Genomic DNA, 16,811 nt, shown 5'->3' with positions numbered 1-16,811 from the left:
GCCTCTGATTAGCAGAATCAATACCTTGATTTTCTTCAGTAGTTGCAAAAGCAACACGGATTATGTAGCTTCGCTTGGCTTTATGGAGAGGGAAATTACATTTTTACGTGAACCTGATTTTATTTGTCCCCCCCCGCCCCCCGAAGAAATGTGTGATCCTTTTGGACGTGTAAAACATTTATATATCTTTATGTTATGAAGGAAAATGGAATAATCAAGGAAAAATAAGTGTTGTGTAGATTTTTCTGTAATGTCCTCACATTCTGCATGTACAATGTTCCGGTTTCAGTCCTTCACCTGAGGCGCCCCTGAGTTACTAGTCTGGTGCCCTCTGCTGGCACTGAGAATTATGTGCCGCACATCGCAGCATGGGACATGTAATGCGGTAAATAACATGCCGCCGCAACGTACTATTTATTGTTTTAGTCACTCAGATTCAACATTAATAGGCAAAGCTTTTCTGAGTTTTCTTAAGCCAGTCACAGGCCAAGTACATTTGCCACACAGCATTTAAAATGATCAGACTTTGATTTTCTATTTGCATGTTGACAGGAATATTCTATCATCGATATATTTACAAGATGCTTCTAAAGAAAAAAAAACAGAAAAATCCCTTTATGTCAGCAATTTATGTCAATATGCGTTGTTTTTATTTTGTTCCGTTTTGCTCTGCATTAATTAACTTGAAGGTCTGCCGCTCTCCTTAATGCAGTGACTCACAGCGGCCAGAAGATGGCAACAGTTATTCCGTGATATGTCGTACCTCAGCGGCGTTTTTTTTTGGGGGGGGGGGCTGCATGTTTGTCTGATTGTATATACGCTAACATCAAAGATTTTCATTATTTTGTAGAGTTCTGCTTAGAGACCTCTCTTCCCAACAGCGTCTTGTACTAATAACGATCTCTGGAATATTTTCTATATTCACTAAGTATAATTTAGTGATACCAGTTCACCTAACTACACGTTTTTGGAACGCGGGAGGAAACTCAAATGATAAGCAATTACTTTTTCGGCCCGCAATACCTAGATTTTGCAGTTGGAACCTGCTATTAATGTCCCAAAACTGATGACAGGGCGTAACTCAGAGGCAGCTCAGGACATTCGGAGTGACATGTTACAAACTCATCTGAGGTAGATGATGTCATTTGTCTCCTGGCAGGTTCTGGTGTATGCTGTCCATCACAGACCTGCTCAGAAGGATGAGATCATGAGCAATTCAGTTCACTAACTTTGGATTCCGTATATCTACTTACCGGCTGCCAAGCATAGCCCATGTTGTCCTTGGCTTAGAGTTTGACCTTGGACTGCATTTCCCAGAGCTTGGTTGACATGGTTTGTCATCCACTGCATTCATCAAGCGTAAAATATAGATGTGAAATTTCCTCTGCCCACCATAAAGGCTATGCTTGCAAAACTGAAATGATCTATAATTTCAGCAGAGACTTCGGAGCCAGATTCAATTTAGCTGCTGCTGATCTAAGCTGTTATTTCCAATTCGTATGACATGGTGAAACAGAAAGGAGAAGCACAGCACAATTGGGTTGTATTAACGGTGATAAACTGGTTACTTTATAAAGCAGAAATCCTTTCAGACTTCACTGTGGTTTATTTTGTGTAGTAAAGAACTGGTTAGACTGGTAGATGATGCAGCACTCTTCATTTTCCAGAAATCTTGCCAGAAATTAATGTTGCCGAGACATTTGTATTCCTAGTCCTTAATTGCGTCATGGTTTTTGTTAAAAAAAATCAGAATAATATAATTATAATAATATATAATATAATAATATATATAAGATATAGATAAATTCAGGCATTTTCTTAACAACTTCTTTATTACACTCTGCAATTAAAATCAAAGGAAACTGTCCGAGATAAACATGCACACGAAAAAAGAGATTTTTTTTTTTTCTTTTTAAACGCTCTAAGTATATCGGACAAGATGTCTCCTAGGATACCATCTTCTATCTGTATCATCACTTATGCAAATTGTAAATAAAGGATTTATCATTAAAAAAAAAATTTACCATATAATTGGACACAGGTCAGGCACCGATTACTATCCAGAAGAATCTTACCTCAAACCGCTTGGAATCCATATGCCAAACACAGGCGCAGATGCGGCCTAGATCTCTTACCCTCACTGTTTATTGTATTTAATGAAACATTTTATAGAAAAATGTAAATAAACAGTCTGACATGACCAGACTGTATCTGCCTTCTTACTGGCAACATGCAATTACAATATTAAATACATTAATCATCAGAGACTGTTTTCCTATATATACACAAATACCGGAGAGGTGCAGTGGACATGAAGCTCAATATGTCTAGTTTTGAATATATACCTCATGCTATCTTCATCATCATTGTCATAATCATCCATTTCTCTCCACTTTTCTTGGTGAGTGTCGCAGTATGATGCCACATTGATTACGTAAAATGCGAGACTCAATTATGAACCCGTTTGTCTCTGGTCCCAAATGCCCAGCCACCTCCCAGCAGTGAGGTCATTGGGTTTAGGCCAACCCCTGTGGGAAGCCAAAGGACACGCCTTAAAATTGGGAGGTCTGCGTGAATGATACAGCGTCAGACCGCTCAACCGCAAAACCTTCACTGACATGCATGTTCCTCTCACAGTCCTCGCTGTTCGCCGTGTCCAGGGCGAAGGGGTTGATCACACCCGCGTTTGAGGTGTGGTCCATCTTCTCCAGCTCCTTCTTTGATAGCGCTTGGACTATTCCAGCTCCAATAGCGTCACCCAGCACGTTGATCATGGTGCGAAATCGATCTCTGAATGAAAATAGGAATTAGATCCGATTTGTTTCTGTAACCAGTTCACCAGACCGTACTGCATGCTGAACTTCGGCTCACTGGCTAACAATGAGATAGCTTACAGGAACCAATCCACTGCAATAAGAAGAGTGACATCACTCGCTGGTAGGCCAGCTGCTGTCAGGACAATCACCATGGTCACCAGACCTGCACTGGGCATTCCTGCTGCCCCAATACTGCCCGCTGTTGCAGCAATACTGCAACCAAAGCAGGGAAGACATCACTGCTATAGAGGCTCAGATGATACACGAAACAACAAACATGCCAAGATATCATCCCCTATTCAACATACCGCATCTGTTTTCCAGATCATTTCCAAAACTATGCACTGTGAGCTCAGTCGTCATACCTGATTGTGACGATCTTCCCCACATCCAGGTCGTAGTCGTGCAGCTGAGCCACAAATATGGCCGCCACAGCCTCGTACAGCGCCGTGCCGTCCATGTTGATGATGGCGCCCACTGGTAGCATGAAGCGAGTGACCCTCCTATCGATCCCGTTGTTCCTTTCAGCACATTGGAGGGTCACGGGCAGCGTGGCTGAGCTAAACATCAGCCGACATGTTTTTGTACAAAATCAATTGAATGTCACGTTCAACACTGAATTGAGTAGAGTTAGGTCATAAGTTCAGAATGAAAATTAGGAAGCGTGTTATAAATTACATTGCATGGGAACAGTTGTGGTATATACTGTACATGATTGTGAATATCATTTTTTCCATATTGGTCACGCTAAGATTATACTGTAAAAAAAATAACATTACATCATGAAAATCAATACTTAAGCCTAATATCTCTGGCCGAAGTGAAGCAAATATTTGTGGTGGATTTTCTGGACAGGATCAAGCACCCTAAGAATTCCCCATGAAGGAACCCCTTAACAAAATGAAAGTGTCATCAGTCGGAGTGTGTAAACTGAGCTTGTCGCTGAGCGAGGGTGTTCGAGACGTCGGACCTGGAGGAAACCGTGAGAGCAGTAAGCAGAGCCTGCGTCATGCCCAACACGAACGTGAAGGGATTTCTCCTTACAAAGGCGAAGTAGAGAAGTGGCAGGACGACCATGGAGTGGATGGCTAGCCTGTTGGGTGGGAGAGACATTGTGGGTGAGGTCATTTACAGATAGAGGAATTTCATTTTAATAACAAGGTGAAATTTTGAACATTTGTTTAAGCTTGTAAAACAAAATAAAAGACTATACGCATCTTTACATTAACTGCACCTTCATAATGCATTCATAGAACATTCATAAGCAACATGTAAGTATACCTTAACATCCTAACATACCTTAACAGCTTTAATATACATTAATAACACACATCATATGATAATGATAAACATTATAAGTGCATAATCATATAATATTTGTTGTTAATGTATAATACAGCTGTGAAAGTATGCTAAGGTGTTATGGTATACTTACATGCTTCTTATGAATGTTCTATGAATGCTTTATGAAGGTTCACTGAAGGTAATGTGCATGTTCTCGATTTTTTTCATGGAGCAGACTTTAGCCATTCAATATGGATGTACAGACTACCATATTATAGCTTGTTTTGTCCCCATTCATAACCCCATGGAGAGTGAGGTCTCTCTTAATCCGCCCATAGCCTGCTCTTGACATTGAACCACAACATGAACTTAAGCATAACTTACCCACTCAGCACAGTGGCCATGTAGAGCCCCAACTTCCGGAAGATCTCCCAGTCGTCCACCTGCAGGACCTTGGACGTGATTAAAAACAGTATTCCGACAGGCGTGTACCTGCAAATTACAAAAAAATGTACAATTATTGACTATGGTCACCGGATGCTAAAAGGAATCACATCTGAGAAGATACTTCAGGGGTATTTGGTTCTCCGAGAACTGCTAAAGTACTTCTTCCCAGGATGCTGGAGAAAGACGGTGCTCACCACATGATGATCTCGACCATCTCCATGGTGGCTTCATTCAAAGCATCGAAGAACTCCACCAGAATGTGGCCTCTGTCTCCCATCTGCCGGATGACCAGCCCAAACACCACGCAGAAAACGATGAGGCCCAGAACATTGATCCCATCGGTGTAGACCCCAATTGTCTCGTAGTCCTTGGTTATATTCTGTAACGTAAACCGTAAAACAGAGCAAACCGTGAATGGCACTAATTCTGACGAGTATCACTCTGGATGCCGCTAGTTGACAAAACTGTAAGAATAACCTACACTAGTGGCCAACATTCTGGATATACCTAGCACTTCAAAAACTACTACACGAATATTCACGGTAATCTTTATAAGCAATTCAACAATGTTACAAATATCATACTTTGGAAATAAATAAGTAATTGGAATTAAATAAGTAACTGGAGCAACAGTTGAATGAAGTTCTGCAATGTCTAGAAACTGGAAGCGTTGGACAATTTTGGCCACTAACGTACATTAGTGTGACAGTTATAGGGAAAGATAAAGACAAAAATGTAACCGATCCCTTCTTGTGTTTACAGACAATTCCATCCATCCATCCATTTTCCAAACCGCTTATCCTATTGGGTCGCGGGGGGTCCGGAGCCTATCCCGGAAGCAATGGGCACGAGGCTGGGAACAACCCAGGATGGGGGGCCAGCCCATCGCAGGGCACACTCACACACCATTCACTCATACATGCACACCTATGGGCAATTTAGCAAGTCCAATTAGCCTCAGCATGTTTTTGGACTGTGGGGGGAAACCGGAGTACCCGGAGGAAACCCCACGACGACATGGGGAGAACATGCAAACTCCACACACATGTGACCCAGGCGGAGACTCGAACCCGGGTCCCAGAGGTGTGAGGCAACAGTGCTAACCACTGCACCACCATGCCGCCCCTTACAGACAATTCTTCCGTCAAAAAAAAAAAAACACTTTTAATGTTAAACCAGTTCATAAAGTAAATTGCACGCAGCTACGAGCAAAGTACAGCTGCCTCTTCACTGAGTGAGATATGAGGGGGCGGGCATGATACCTACCTCCGTCGGTGCTCCGGTGACATCACTGGGGACGCTCACAGTGACGGAGGCATTGGCCAGCAGCTGACTGCCTTTATTCTCTTTGCGGCTTGTCTTATACTGTAATTCTCTTGTTTGGTTAGTTACACGTCTATTTCCAGTCAGTTGCTGATTTATTATTTATAATTGAACATGATTTATATCAGCTGATGATTATTGTGGTTGATGCTGATTATTAAACGCATGCTTACCTGCTGGAAAGAAGCCTGGACAAGATTGTCTGGAAACATATTCCTGTTGATTAAATACAGATGAATTTACACGTCAGTTAAAGTACTTTGAGATTCCTGCTGAGTGAGACCTTCTGAATCAAATGGCATGATACCGATTCCAGACACTTACGCTCTTCTTTTGTTACCTGAATAGATCCAACAGAACATCCACAGTGCTGACTTGCAGGATGGACCCCTCCCCATCAGGAATATCTGCTCGATAGAAAGCCCCCGGCTTGATGGTTGTCACCAAGACAATCCCTGCGAGCCCACATGAGTCCCTGTGTCATAATCACTCTCCATGACATGTTAACCTAACTGCAGTGAGCAAGCAGGGAGTTGTATGTTTCGGTGAAACCCATAAGTCATCAAAACAGACTCCCTACGCTCATATCTTTAGCTTATATTTGTGGAAACGCTTACAATTTGTATTGATTGCAGAACTTTATTCAACTGCTGCTCCAGCTACTTATTGAATCATCCAGTGTATGACATTTGTAACATTGTTTGATTGTTTATAAACATTGCCGGCAATATTCCTGCAGCAATTTTTAAATCGTTGGGCCAGAAATGTTAGATGTTTTCACAATTTTGAACGCTAGCATTTATTATTGTTGTTACTACAAAATGGTGCTTAAACAGACACAATGACACTTCACAGAGCACATAACTTTTCCCAGTTTTGATTTCTCAATACAGTCACACTGAATGCTCCACTGATTTGAAAATTCTGACAAATAATGCCGTGGGTGTTTTGCACTGGACTGTCTTTTCTCAGTCATTTTGGATGCGTCTGACATCAGTGTTACAAAACCACTTTACTTCTCAGGGTCACGACCCTAACCCCCCCCCCCCCCATATTGGTTTATAACCCAGAAATTAATGCAGGATAACAAGGGTGGCAGACTATGTTCAGGTAACCCGTTGCAGCAAATTATTTCAGATACCGAAGAAAACGTTTTTGGTTCAAGTACATTGTGTGATAGCAGACAAATAACACCGGGAGTCTCATAGGTAAAATGTGAGACTTGATACCAAATTTGGACAAGTGATGCCACCTACGAAGGAGAGAGGACACAGTAGGGTCAGCCAGTCCCTGGAGTGATTGGGGTTAAGGGCCTCGCTCAAGGGCCCAATCATGGGATCAATCTTAACTAGCAACTTTATGATTGTTAACCCACAGAGCTGCCCCACATCACCCAAAATATATTTTTTTGTTTGATCATTTTTTGGTCAGTGCATAATTCCATATAGGTTATTTTATAGTTTTAATGTCTATAATTATTCTGAAGTGCTCAGACCGTTTTATGGGTAGGTGTGTCCAAACCTTTGATTGATACTGTAGGTAGTGACAAAGACAACCACTGTTCACACATCCCAGGAGGGACACATCTCTGTGAAGATGTTTGATGGGGAACGAAAACGCTATTCTATTAATTTTGACTGCTGTTCTGTGTGTCAACAGTTTGGGTCTATCTATAAGTCAGGAGATGGCTTCGAGGTGTTTTGAATAACCGATTTCCCATGGTTTGACGCAGGGATGTGGCCTGGCGTGTAAAGGCTGGGAAGAGCGGCTTACTCACCAAGGACGACAGCGATGATGGTGGTGGAGAAGTAGTACACTAGTGCACGAGCACCGATTCTTCCGGACACCCGAGAATCGAGAGCAGCCACTCCTATGGAAGACGAGAGGCCCTTTCCTCCCAGAAAAGGACTGCATTCTTGTTTTTTCAGGGAACTAGTTCACTAAACAGTTCACTAAACAGTTCACTAAACAGTTCACTAAATAGTTCACTAAACAGTTCACTAAAAGCATGATGGTTTTTCATTCTTGACCTGTTACCAGGCATTGCTAATACATGTGACCGTCGACTTACAACCTATGTGACTTACGACTGATTGACTTTACGGTCTTTTCGAGACCGTAAATATATGGCCACGACCGTATCACAGTTCCCGCCCCAACTGCTGGCAGCAATGAACTAATGGCGATAAAAAGGTTCAAAACACGGATCAATACGATTTAAAGATGATATAATTGTATTACACAGTATACTATACTATGTATATGATCATTTTCGCACATATAATTAAGGATCAACTTACATCCAACTTACGGCCGGTCTGTCAGTAAATCCATGACAACCTGTACATGCTCCCAGACAGAAACCTCCGCCTTGTTCCCTGACCTGTTATGATGCTGGAGACGATGAGGGGCAGGATGACCAGCTTCAGCATCCTTATCAGGACTTCTCCTGGGAAGCCCAGATACTGCTTGTGGAGTCGGGACAGGGAGCCATACTCCCGAACCAGAACACCCAGTCCGATCCCTGGGGGAGACAAACACGGCCAGGGGGGCGAGAACGCTGAGCTATTGTGTACTGTAGTATTTTTCTGTGTTACTCAAACAGATACTGTGACATATTGATCATGCACTGTTGTGATATACGGCTCTGGAAAAAAATTAAGAGACCACAGCAAAATTTTCGGTTTCACTCATTCCTCAAGCCCGTGTAAAATATGCTTTTCTTTGCAAACTCCAGCCTGGTTCTTCTCTGTTTCTCATCAATGAAGGGCTTCTTCCTGCTTTATGTGTCTTTAGTACTGCTTTTAGGAGCCTGATATGAATCTGACCTAGCAGTGCACTTCACACCACTTAATTGTTTCACTTTATGTTATCCTCTGATTTATGAGACACTGCCGGATAAGCTGACAGTCATCTCTGGCCTTAGAAAGCTGCTTCTGCCCTCTACCTGGCTGGTTTCTGGTCATTCCCAGTGTCTCCTGCTTCACATTCTTCTTGTGTACTACTGTCTTAGAAACTTTGAGCCTGGAAACAGCCTGACGCGCAGCGTAGCCTCCTGCCATCAGAACCAAGATTAACCCAGAATTTAAAAATACAGATTTTTAAAATAAATATACAGTGGTCTCAAATTTTTCCAGAACTGTATTATTTACACTTACTGCATTTTGTCAAGGTAACCACATAATCCCCTCTGAGCTAAAATCATTGCATTCTGTTTTTATTTACCTTTTACACAGCGTCCCAACTTTTTTGGAAATAGGGTTGTATAATGAATCATCTTCTGACAGACCAGACCAAGCCGGACCACGCCGGACCAAGCCGGACCACACAAGACCACACTAGACCAAGCTGGACCACACTGGATTAAGCCGTTCCAAGCCGGACCACACCGGACCACGCCGGGCCACGTTGGACCACAGCACTGTCTTTTCTCTCTGCTTTTCTTGCAAACCTGCCAGGGTTGAACGTCTACCAGATGCCCTTCCATATTAATCGGCATGCATAGTGAGCTATATCAGCCCTGTAACTGCTGCAAGTCACTGTCATTACTGGGGGGCAGAGGTTTAAGCCACTGAGCAGGACAGCCCCCCATTTGTGGAGACCATGGGACAGAGAGGAGCAAAAATTAAGCAGATCTTAGTATGAGCCAGGTAGCTGGACACAGTTGGAGCCCCCATGGAGCCCCCTTCCCCTCCTACTTCATGCACAGAATCACTCACCTGCCAGCACGGACAGAAATGTGGCCATCAAAAGCCAGTTCTTCCTCAGGAATCTCCTAAACCCCGAAGAGCTCGCCTCGTTCTTCTCCCTCGTCCCCGACGCCTGCCGACTGGAAGCCATGGCGAAAGAGTGGCAGGGGCTGGCAGACTTGGAGATCTGCGGGGACCGCCGGAGGATGCGGGTGCTTCCTGTGCACTAGGGTGCTCCCTGAGCAGTGCGTGCTAGTGTGAGCGTGCAAGCGAGTGCATGTGTCCCGAGAGCGGCTAGGAGCAGCGCCTTATGTCCAAAGTGTGACGTATTACCTCCTTTACCCGGGGACTTTACTCGGGGGTGTGTGTTTAGGCTACATACACTTTACTAAGATTCAACACCATCTTATTTAATCATCCATCCACCTTTCAAACAAACCGCATCCGGCTTGTGGACACCTTGGACGGGATGCCAGTCCATCATGGGACACTCCTACCCACACACACACACACACACACTGGACAAGTGTGCTGCATCACTGCACCCAAGTGTTACATTAATCTCTGTTGCCTAAGACCTGAGGCCATCAATGGACCATAAACTGTAGCGTCTTAGAATCCAGGCTTCAGCATAATGTAACAAAAATGTCCATCACAGATAGATGAATTCAGGACACGCACGGCCGAACATTGCAGTAAAATGTTTCATTTTATTGTTGCGCCGGATAGTGAGGTGTGTAACCAGAGTGTTAAATCACAACTTGTGGAATAACGTCCTGTCAGGCTGTGCTGACCCTTTCAGAATAATCTATATGGGAGCAGCAGGATGTCTCTGCAGTATCACTGCTTTCAGTGGCCTGTCCCTTTCTGGGTTTTTACTCTTCTGAGGTTAACAAACACAGAGGATCGTTCGGGCTTTTTTCAGGGTGCAGATTTACACTAATTTCTTCAAGGAAGTGAAGTTGTGGTACAAATCGCCATAAATCATTGATTTTTTTCTGGTTCCCTCAGCCGGTTTAGTTAAAAGCACCGTGGCGTTGATGCTGTAATGTTGTGCAGATCAGGAGGCTCACGTCCTCAGTGTTTCCAAATCGGGTCCTCCGGGACCCGCAGACAGTCCATATTTTCGTTCCCTCCCATCTCCTGGTAATGCGGACTGTCTTTCAGGGAGCTGGGAGGGAACAAAAATGTGGACTGTCCCTGGGTGCCTCTGGACCAGGTTAGGAAACACTGCTCTAACACGGAGAAGAACCGAACAAATCGCCGTCGGTGTTCTCTTCAGCATAGACCTCATTGATGTAAGAGTTCTCAGCGGCATCCAGGACCTGCTCAAGGTTTCTGGGACTGGAGGCCCCCAGCTCACACGCAGTCCTCTCCAGCTCCATCTTGGACAGGTTCTGAACTATTCCAGCACCGACTGCATCCCCCAGCACATTCACCATTGTGCGAAATCGATCGCTAAATGAAAGAAGAAGAAAGAAACCATCAACCTATTTGTGGGAGTTTCACTTGCACAAAAATGTTCTGAGGACAGAACAAAAAGTGACTGGTTCAGAGAGGTAACCAATCAGATTGCAGAGGAGGTGGGGCCAAGCAACTAGATGAGGCGGGACTAAGACATCTGATTGGTTGGTACCACCTCCTCTAGTTCCTCCTCTGAGAAAATACACAATACACATTTAAATTTCTTTTGCACATTAAAGGTAAATCTCATTTGGAAAGTTTTTAATCTAGTACAGTCAGTCCTACTGCAATGCATGCTATCACACGAATCTAACACGAATGATAGACTAGAACCAAATTTCAATACAACACAGAATCACATTTGTACTGGCACGATTTTCAGCCAGTGAGAAAAGCACTATGCTAACTACGATATGGTCTTAGCTAGACACACTGTTTGCACTACATCAAGTGAACGACTCAAATCTTTCCTTTGGACCAGGACTTTTCAGTGAATTGATCGGACCAGTTTTCAAATCTACAATGAAGGTCAAACCCTAACTGTAACTAAACTCAATTGGAAATTTACTTAGCATTTTGAAGCTATCGTGACTGAGCATGCCTCTCATTCAGTAACGTACTTTTCAGTTTGCCAGGCTCTACTCTTCTTGCGCAAGAGCCAATCAAAAATGACCTTGCTAGTACATGAAGCGCAAAGGTAAGAGAGAGACTCACAGCAGCCAGTCCACAGCAATGAGCAGTGACACGTCATGCACAGGCAGCCCCACGGAGGTCAGGACCATTAGCGTAGTGACAGAGCCAGCAGAAGGGATTCCAGCCGCTCCGATGCTAGCGACTGTCGCCGTTATACTGCAGATAATGCAAGCAACAGAGGAAGCGCTGTAACTCTCAAACAGTTTTCAAGAATCCATCAAACAGCTCTGTGGCTGATTTCAATAAATGCCTGTGGAAGGTCAGTAAGAGGAACCAACAGCCAGGAGTTACCTCAGGGTGGGGTTTTGAGGGACACTGGTTCCATCTATTAATGACACATTTCAGCCCAGTCGTCATACCTGATGGTGACGATCTTCCCCACATCCAGGTCGTAGTCGTGCAGCTGAGCCACAAATATGCCCGCCACGGCCTCGTACAGCGCAGTGCCGTCCATGTTGATGGTGGCTCCCACTGGCAGCATGAACCGAGTGACCCTCCTATCGATCCCGTTTTGCTCTTCTGCACAGCGGAAGGTGATTGGCAATGTGGCTGAGCTAGCCGTTAAATTGCAAACAAGCAGGACATCAAATCTGTGCTTTCGGCTTTTTTTAAGACTCTGGGAGGGAACGTTTGTTAATGCTAACTCAAAAGGGGTTGCTTTCATGCATCCTTCCATCTTTCAACCCCTTTTATTATTTTCAGAATCCTAAGGTTGGTAAAACTAACTATTTAATTCATTGCTCACCTGCTACACAAACACCTGTCATGAATTGTCTGGAAATTAATTGAACACTTTTCCAGACAATTTAGTCACACTCTACACAGTCCATTGTACCTGGAGGAGAGTACAAAGGCAGTCGTCAAGGCCTCAGTCATGCCCCAGAAGAATCTGAAGGGATTTTTTCTTACGATAACCACATACAGAAATGGGAGAGAAATTAAGGAATGGATCGAGAGTCTGGAGAGAAGGGGAAAAAACACATCGTGTGAGTTAGAGCCAGTCTCTCTGAAGCTAAAAGGTCACTATTACCATACTTTGAACTTCCTCCTTCTCCTAAATGTTGGCCATAATCCAGAGACGTTATTCAAGGGCTAAACATAACTGCACTGTTTTTTAAATTAAACAAAAAAAAAAATCAATTCCCTGATCACTTTATGACTCACAACTGTAATGACGACCAAAACGATGCAACAGAACCATTTGCAGTGTTTTCTGGATCCGCTAGATGGTGCTCTCTGCTGGAAGAAGGGCTCATAGCATATCCCAGAGTAAACCAAGAGCGCCATCTAGTGGGCTCAGAAAATGGCTTATGAAACGTTGTTTTGGCCATAGCTACAAAATTGATAACCAAGTACCTAAATAACGGGCATGGAATTAAACCTGGAGCAGGACACCATGATGCACCATGATTCCCAATGCTAACTCCACCAGCTCTGAATGCATTAGCGCACAGCTGTGACTTCTGGCTAACGAGGATCTGTGGACTTTATATACATCAAAAGCTGGTAGAGCTCGGTCTAGACTTTGGGCAGCGTTAAGGCCAGCAGGGGGCGCCATAGAGTGCTACAAAGCAAAGCCGTGGCAGCCGCTCACCCGCACAGCACGGTCACCATGAAGAGCCCCAGCTTCTGCAAGATGCCCCAATCCTCCACCTCCAGCACTTTGGCTGCTATAAGAAACAGTATCCCGACAGGCATGTACCTGCGACGGAAACATAAAGACAGAGAGGAGGCAGGGAATCCCTTCGCTCGCGTATACGCTACTGTGCAAGACCTTAGGCCGTCAAAAAAAATTACGTTTAAATGATCTTCATATTGACATAAAACTATGATATCATATCTGTCAAAGTGTGTCAGATTAGCTATTTCAAAACCTCTCCTCAAGGCACTCCAGTAATTGCAGCCACCATCCACTTACTGTCCAGATACATGACGCTTTACTTGACTGCCTAAGACTTTTGCGTAGTACTGCACCGTATCAGATAAGGCATCTTAAGTGATGTACGAATCTTTCTGGGGTCAGTTCTACCAGGACTACTGAAAATCTCATAACAAATGTGTTCCGACAGGCCTGTACCTGTGAATCGCAAAAAAAGTGCAGAACGATTATTGACTACAGTCACTGGACACTGAAAGGAATCCCATCTGAGAAGAAACGTTGGATGTATTTGGGTCTCCGAAAACTGCTTCAACACTTTCCACGCTTGGATACTGGAGAAAGATGGTCCTCACCACATGATGATCTGGACCATCTTCATGGTGGCTTCATTCATGGCATCGAAGAACTCCACCAGAATACGGCCTTTGTCTCCCATCTGCCGGATGACCAGCCCAAACACCACGCAGAAGACGATGAGGCCCAGAACATTGATCCCATCGGTGTAGACCCCAACTATGGTGTACTCCTTAGTCACATTCTGGGAAGACAGAGCCAAGAGGTCAAGTACATTTAGATTTTGGTGGTACAAATGTAATACCCATCCATCCATCCACCTTCCAGCTGCTTATCCTGGGCCTAACCTGAGGTAGCGTAGGGCACAAAGCTGGGGAACACCCTGTCAGAAAAACGTAATACATTTATTTTCTGTTATCCCGCATTGCGGCCAGCTGGTTTCTTATGTCCCCAGCTGCAATGTCAAAGGAAGGTTTTACCTGTGGGGAAAGCATTGTCATGGTGACAGGCCCAGGCTTGAGTTCAGGGTTTCCATAGAGCATGCTCTGATGTTTAGCTTCTTTCCGTTGCGTCTTATACTACAGTTGAAGCGAAAATAGACAGCAGTGAAATACCCTCTGGGTAATGAAGTGGGAGACATATTAAATGCAGCATTGTAATGTTTAGCAAATTCACTTATGAGTAAAGTTTAGACGTAACACATCTGTACATCAACTCAAGCTGCAGTCAGTTACTGGCATCACTACAGTACTGTATGATCGTACTGCACCTGCTCAGCGCAGGCTTGGACGAGATTCTCAGGAAACATATTCCTGCAGGCGAAATAAAACAGGGGATTGAGGTCCCGTTTTCAGTGGTCGGTCACCACACCTCAAAGCCTCCCCGTCAAAGTCGACACAGATCGAATGTTCATGTATAAGAATTCCGTGCTCCGGAATGGTGGTTGGCTTCAAGAGAGGATTTGTCAGTGATCCTTCACCTGATAAGATCCAACACGGCATCCAGAGTGGAGACCTGTTCTGTAGACCCACTCCAGTCCACACTGTGGGGTCCGTGTGAGAGTCCAGGCTTGATTGTTGCGACTAACACCATTCCTGGAAAACAATAATATTACGCTTGATTGTGTTTTGAGGGTGGGGGTGGGGGGGGGGGGCTTGACTTACCCAGGCAAACAGCCAAAGCAGTAGTTGATAGATAGTAAGTTATCACACAGAACCCGATGCGCGACGACACGTCTGAATTCAAAGAAGCCACTCCTGTGGAAAAATCCAGAAAAATGATTAGAAAGAGTTTAAAAGTAACGTGATTCTCAGCCAAATGAAACAAATGAACAAATCACTTTTCAAATGTTGTGCAATATAAGTTTGCGATTCCGCAGGTCACAGTCACAGCCGGTGCTTAGTTTTCAACAGCCTAGTGGTTTATTCACTGTATGGGCACGATGACCACACCTTGAGGCCAAGAGAGGGCCTGCATTTCTAATACGCTTTTCCAGAGGTGGAAATTTCAGGTCCAGAAAGTACAAATCCAGACCGTGATTTAGCTTTAACCAATCAGTTGAGCATAAAGAGTCACAGTCACAGAATACTCCACTGGTTGGTTGAAACAAAATCCTGGTCTGGATTTGTACTTTCTGGACCTGAAATTTCTATCTCTGCACTCTTCAGACTACAGAAAAGGCTCTACACACTCCCAGAGAGAAATCTCCACCATATTCTCTGACCTGTTATGATGCTGGAGACGATGAGGGGCAGGATGACCAGCTTCAGCATCCTTATCAGGACTTCTCCTGGGAAGCCCAGATACTGCTTGTGGAGTCGGGACAGGGAGCCATACTCCCGAACCAGAACACCCAGTCCGATCCCTGGGAAAGACAAATGGGCGCGAGACAGGAACCGGACAGCGTCATGGAACGTTTTTGGGGATCAGCTCGTGTTCTGCCTTCATTATGCCATCCAGACTTTAGTGTTACATTGAAATGCTTGCCATTTCACCCAGAATGTCACCACACACTCAAAAAACAAGTTTGAAACCCCTCAAAATGTTTTTGTTACCAATCAACCAGGAAGCCAGGTAGAAAAATTTACAGAGAGGAGCTATCGATACATTAGCACTGGAAGAAGGGGTGTTTTGGCAATGAAAAACATAGCGTTCTATCTCACAATGGCTTAGAGGCAACTTTACGATTAGCTTTCCAAAAATACTACCTTTGTTAGGTGTTGATAATTACTGATCATACGAAAGAACTTCAGCAAGGTCTATTGATTGCTGCAAATTTGAACACCTTTAGCAAAAAAAAAACGTCTTTCTGGGCCTATGTGTCCATAGGGTAGCTGAACCCCACCTCCACGAAATGTATTGCTGCTTTTTACGAAAATCAATTATTTGCTGATACAAAAACTCATAACGACCAATCATTTGAAAAGCTTCAGAAACCTGTAAATCGTCCCTGTAGCTTGTCCCCATTTTACCGTCACACAAATAAACCAGCAATGAAATATATATTTTCTACGTTTATAAAGGTGTTTACCGCAGGTCATACATGGCTGTATAAGGTCCAGTATAAGGTCTGCTTACCTAACATCGCAGCTACGACTGTAGCAAAAAGACATGGGCTCTTTCTGAGCACGCTTCTCCAGCATAAACCTCTCACGTCCTTCATCGCCATCGCTTGATGTGACTTTAACTCCCAGGCAACCCCTGTGCACCTGAGAGGGAGTCCCTCTTTAGCCTGGGGGGGGGCAGCATGTCCCTGGGGAGCCACCTTAACAAGCAGTTGGCATGGCGTCTGTGGCTCACAGTGTGTGTCTAAGCTGTGACCTCAGCAGCGAAAATGGGCGGATCGGACCTTCATGCACATGTCGTCTGACACTATAAGATAATTGTTGGATACGGAGATAGGGCTAGCTGATGGGATTCTGT

General features: G+C 44.2%; 1 protein-coding gene across 2 annotated transcripts; it reads right to left on the bottom strand.

Moving 5' to 3' along the window:
* Positions 1-1,836: 1,836 nt before the first annotated feature.
* LOC125720568 (excitatory amino acid transporter 3-like) lies at positions 1,837-16,574 on the bottom strand. 2 transcript variants are annotated; one of them, XM_048996133.1, is made up of 12 exons: positions 16,467-16,574; positions 8,254-8,394; positions 7,648-7,740; positions 6,211-6,325; positions 6,044-6,086; positions 5,814-5,912; positions 4,742-4,926; positions 4,485-4,592; positions 3,787-3,909; positions 3,182-3,376; positions 2,895-3,029; positions 1,837-2,790 (listed from the first exon to the last, which is right to left on the bottom strand). In XM_048996133.1, exons 1-12 carry the CDS (start codon positions 16,555-16,557, stop codon positions 2,553-2,555), a joined length of 1,566 nt encoding a protein of 521 aa, XP_048852090.1. In that variant the 5' UTR covers positions 16,558-16,574; the 3' UTR covers positions 1,837-2,552. The 2 variants fall into 2 exon arrangements, with proteins under 2 accessions (XP_048852090.1, XP_048852091.1); XM_048996134.1 differs by lacking the exons at positions 1,837-2,790; positions 2,895-3,029; positions 3,182-3,376; ... (6 more) ...; positions 7,648-7,740; positions 8,254-8,394 and adding exons at positions 11,734-11,872; positions 12,076-12,270; positions 12,552-12,674; ... (5 more) ...; positions 15,053-15,145; positions 15,613-15,753 and having other exon boundaries at positions 16,467-16,567.
* Between the last annotated feature and the right edge of the window lie 237 nt (positions 16,575-16,811).

Source organism: Brienomyrus brachyistius, chromosome 25 (assembly GCF_023856365.1).
Source record: "Brienomyrus brachyistius isolate T26 chromosome 25, BBRACH_0.4, whole genome shotgun sequence".
NCBI lineage: Eukaryota > Metazoa > Chordata > Actinopteri > Osteoglossiformes > Mormyridae > Brienomyrus > Brienomyrus brachyistius.
This window is presented reverse-complemented; position numbering and strand designations above follow the sequence as displayed.

Coding starts and splice junctions, on each gene's coding strand:
- LOC125720568 (XM_048996133.1), bottom strand. CDS start 16,557: ATGGCGATGAAGGACGTGAGAGGTTTATGCTGGAGAAGCGTGCTCAGA. Junction 3,377..3,786: donor GCTCTCACGGTTTCCTCCAG/GTCCGACGTCTC, acceptor GCTGATGTTTAG/CTCAGCCACGCTGCCCGTGA. Junction 2,791..2,894: donor ATTGCAGTGGATTGGTTCCT/GTAAGCTATCTC, acceptor ATTTTCATTCAG/AGATCGATTTCGCACCATGA.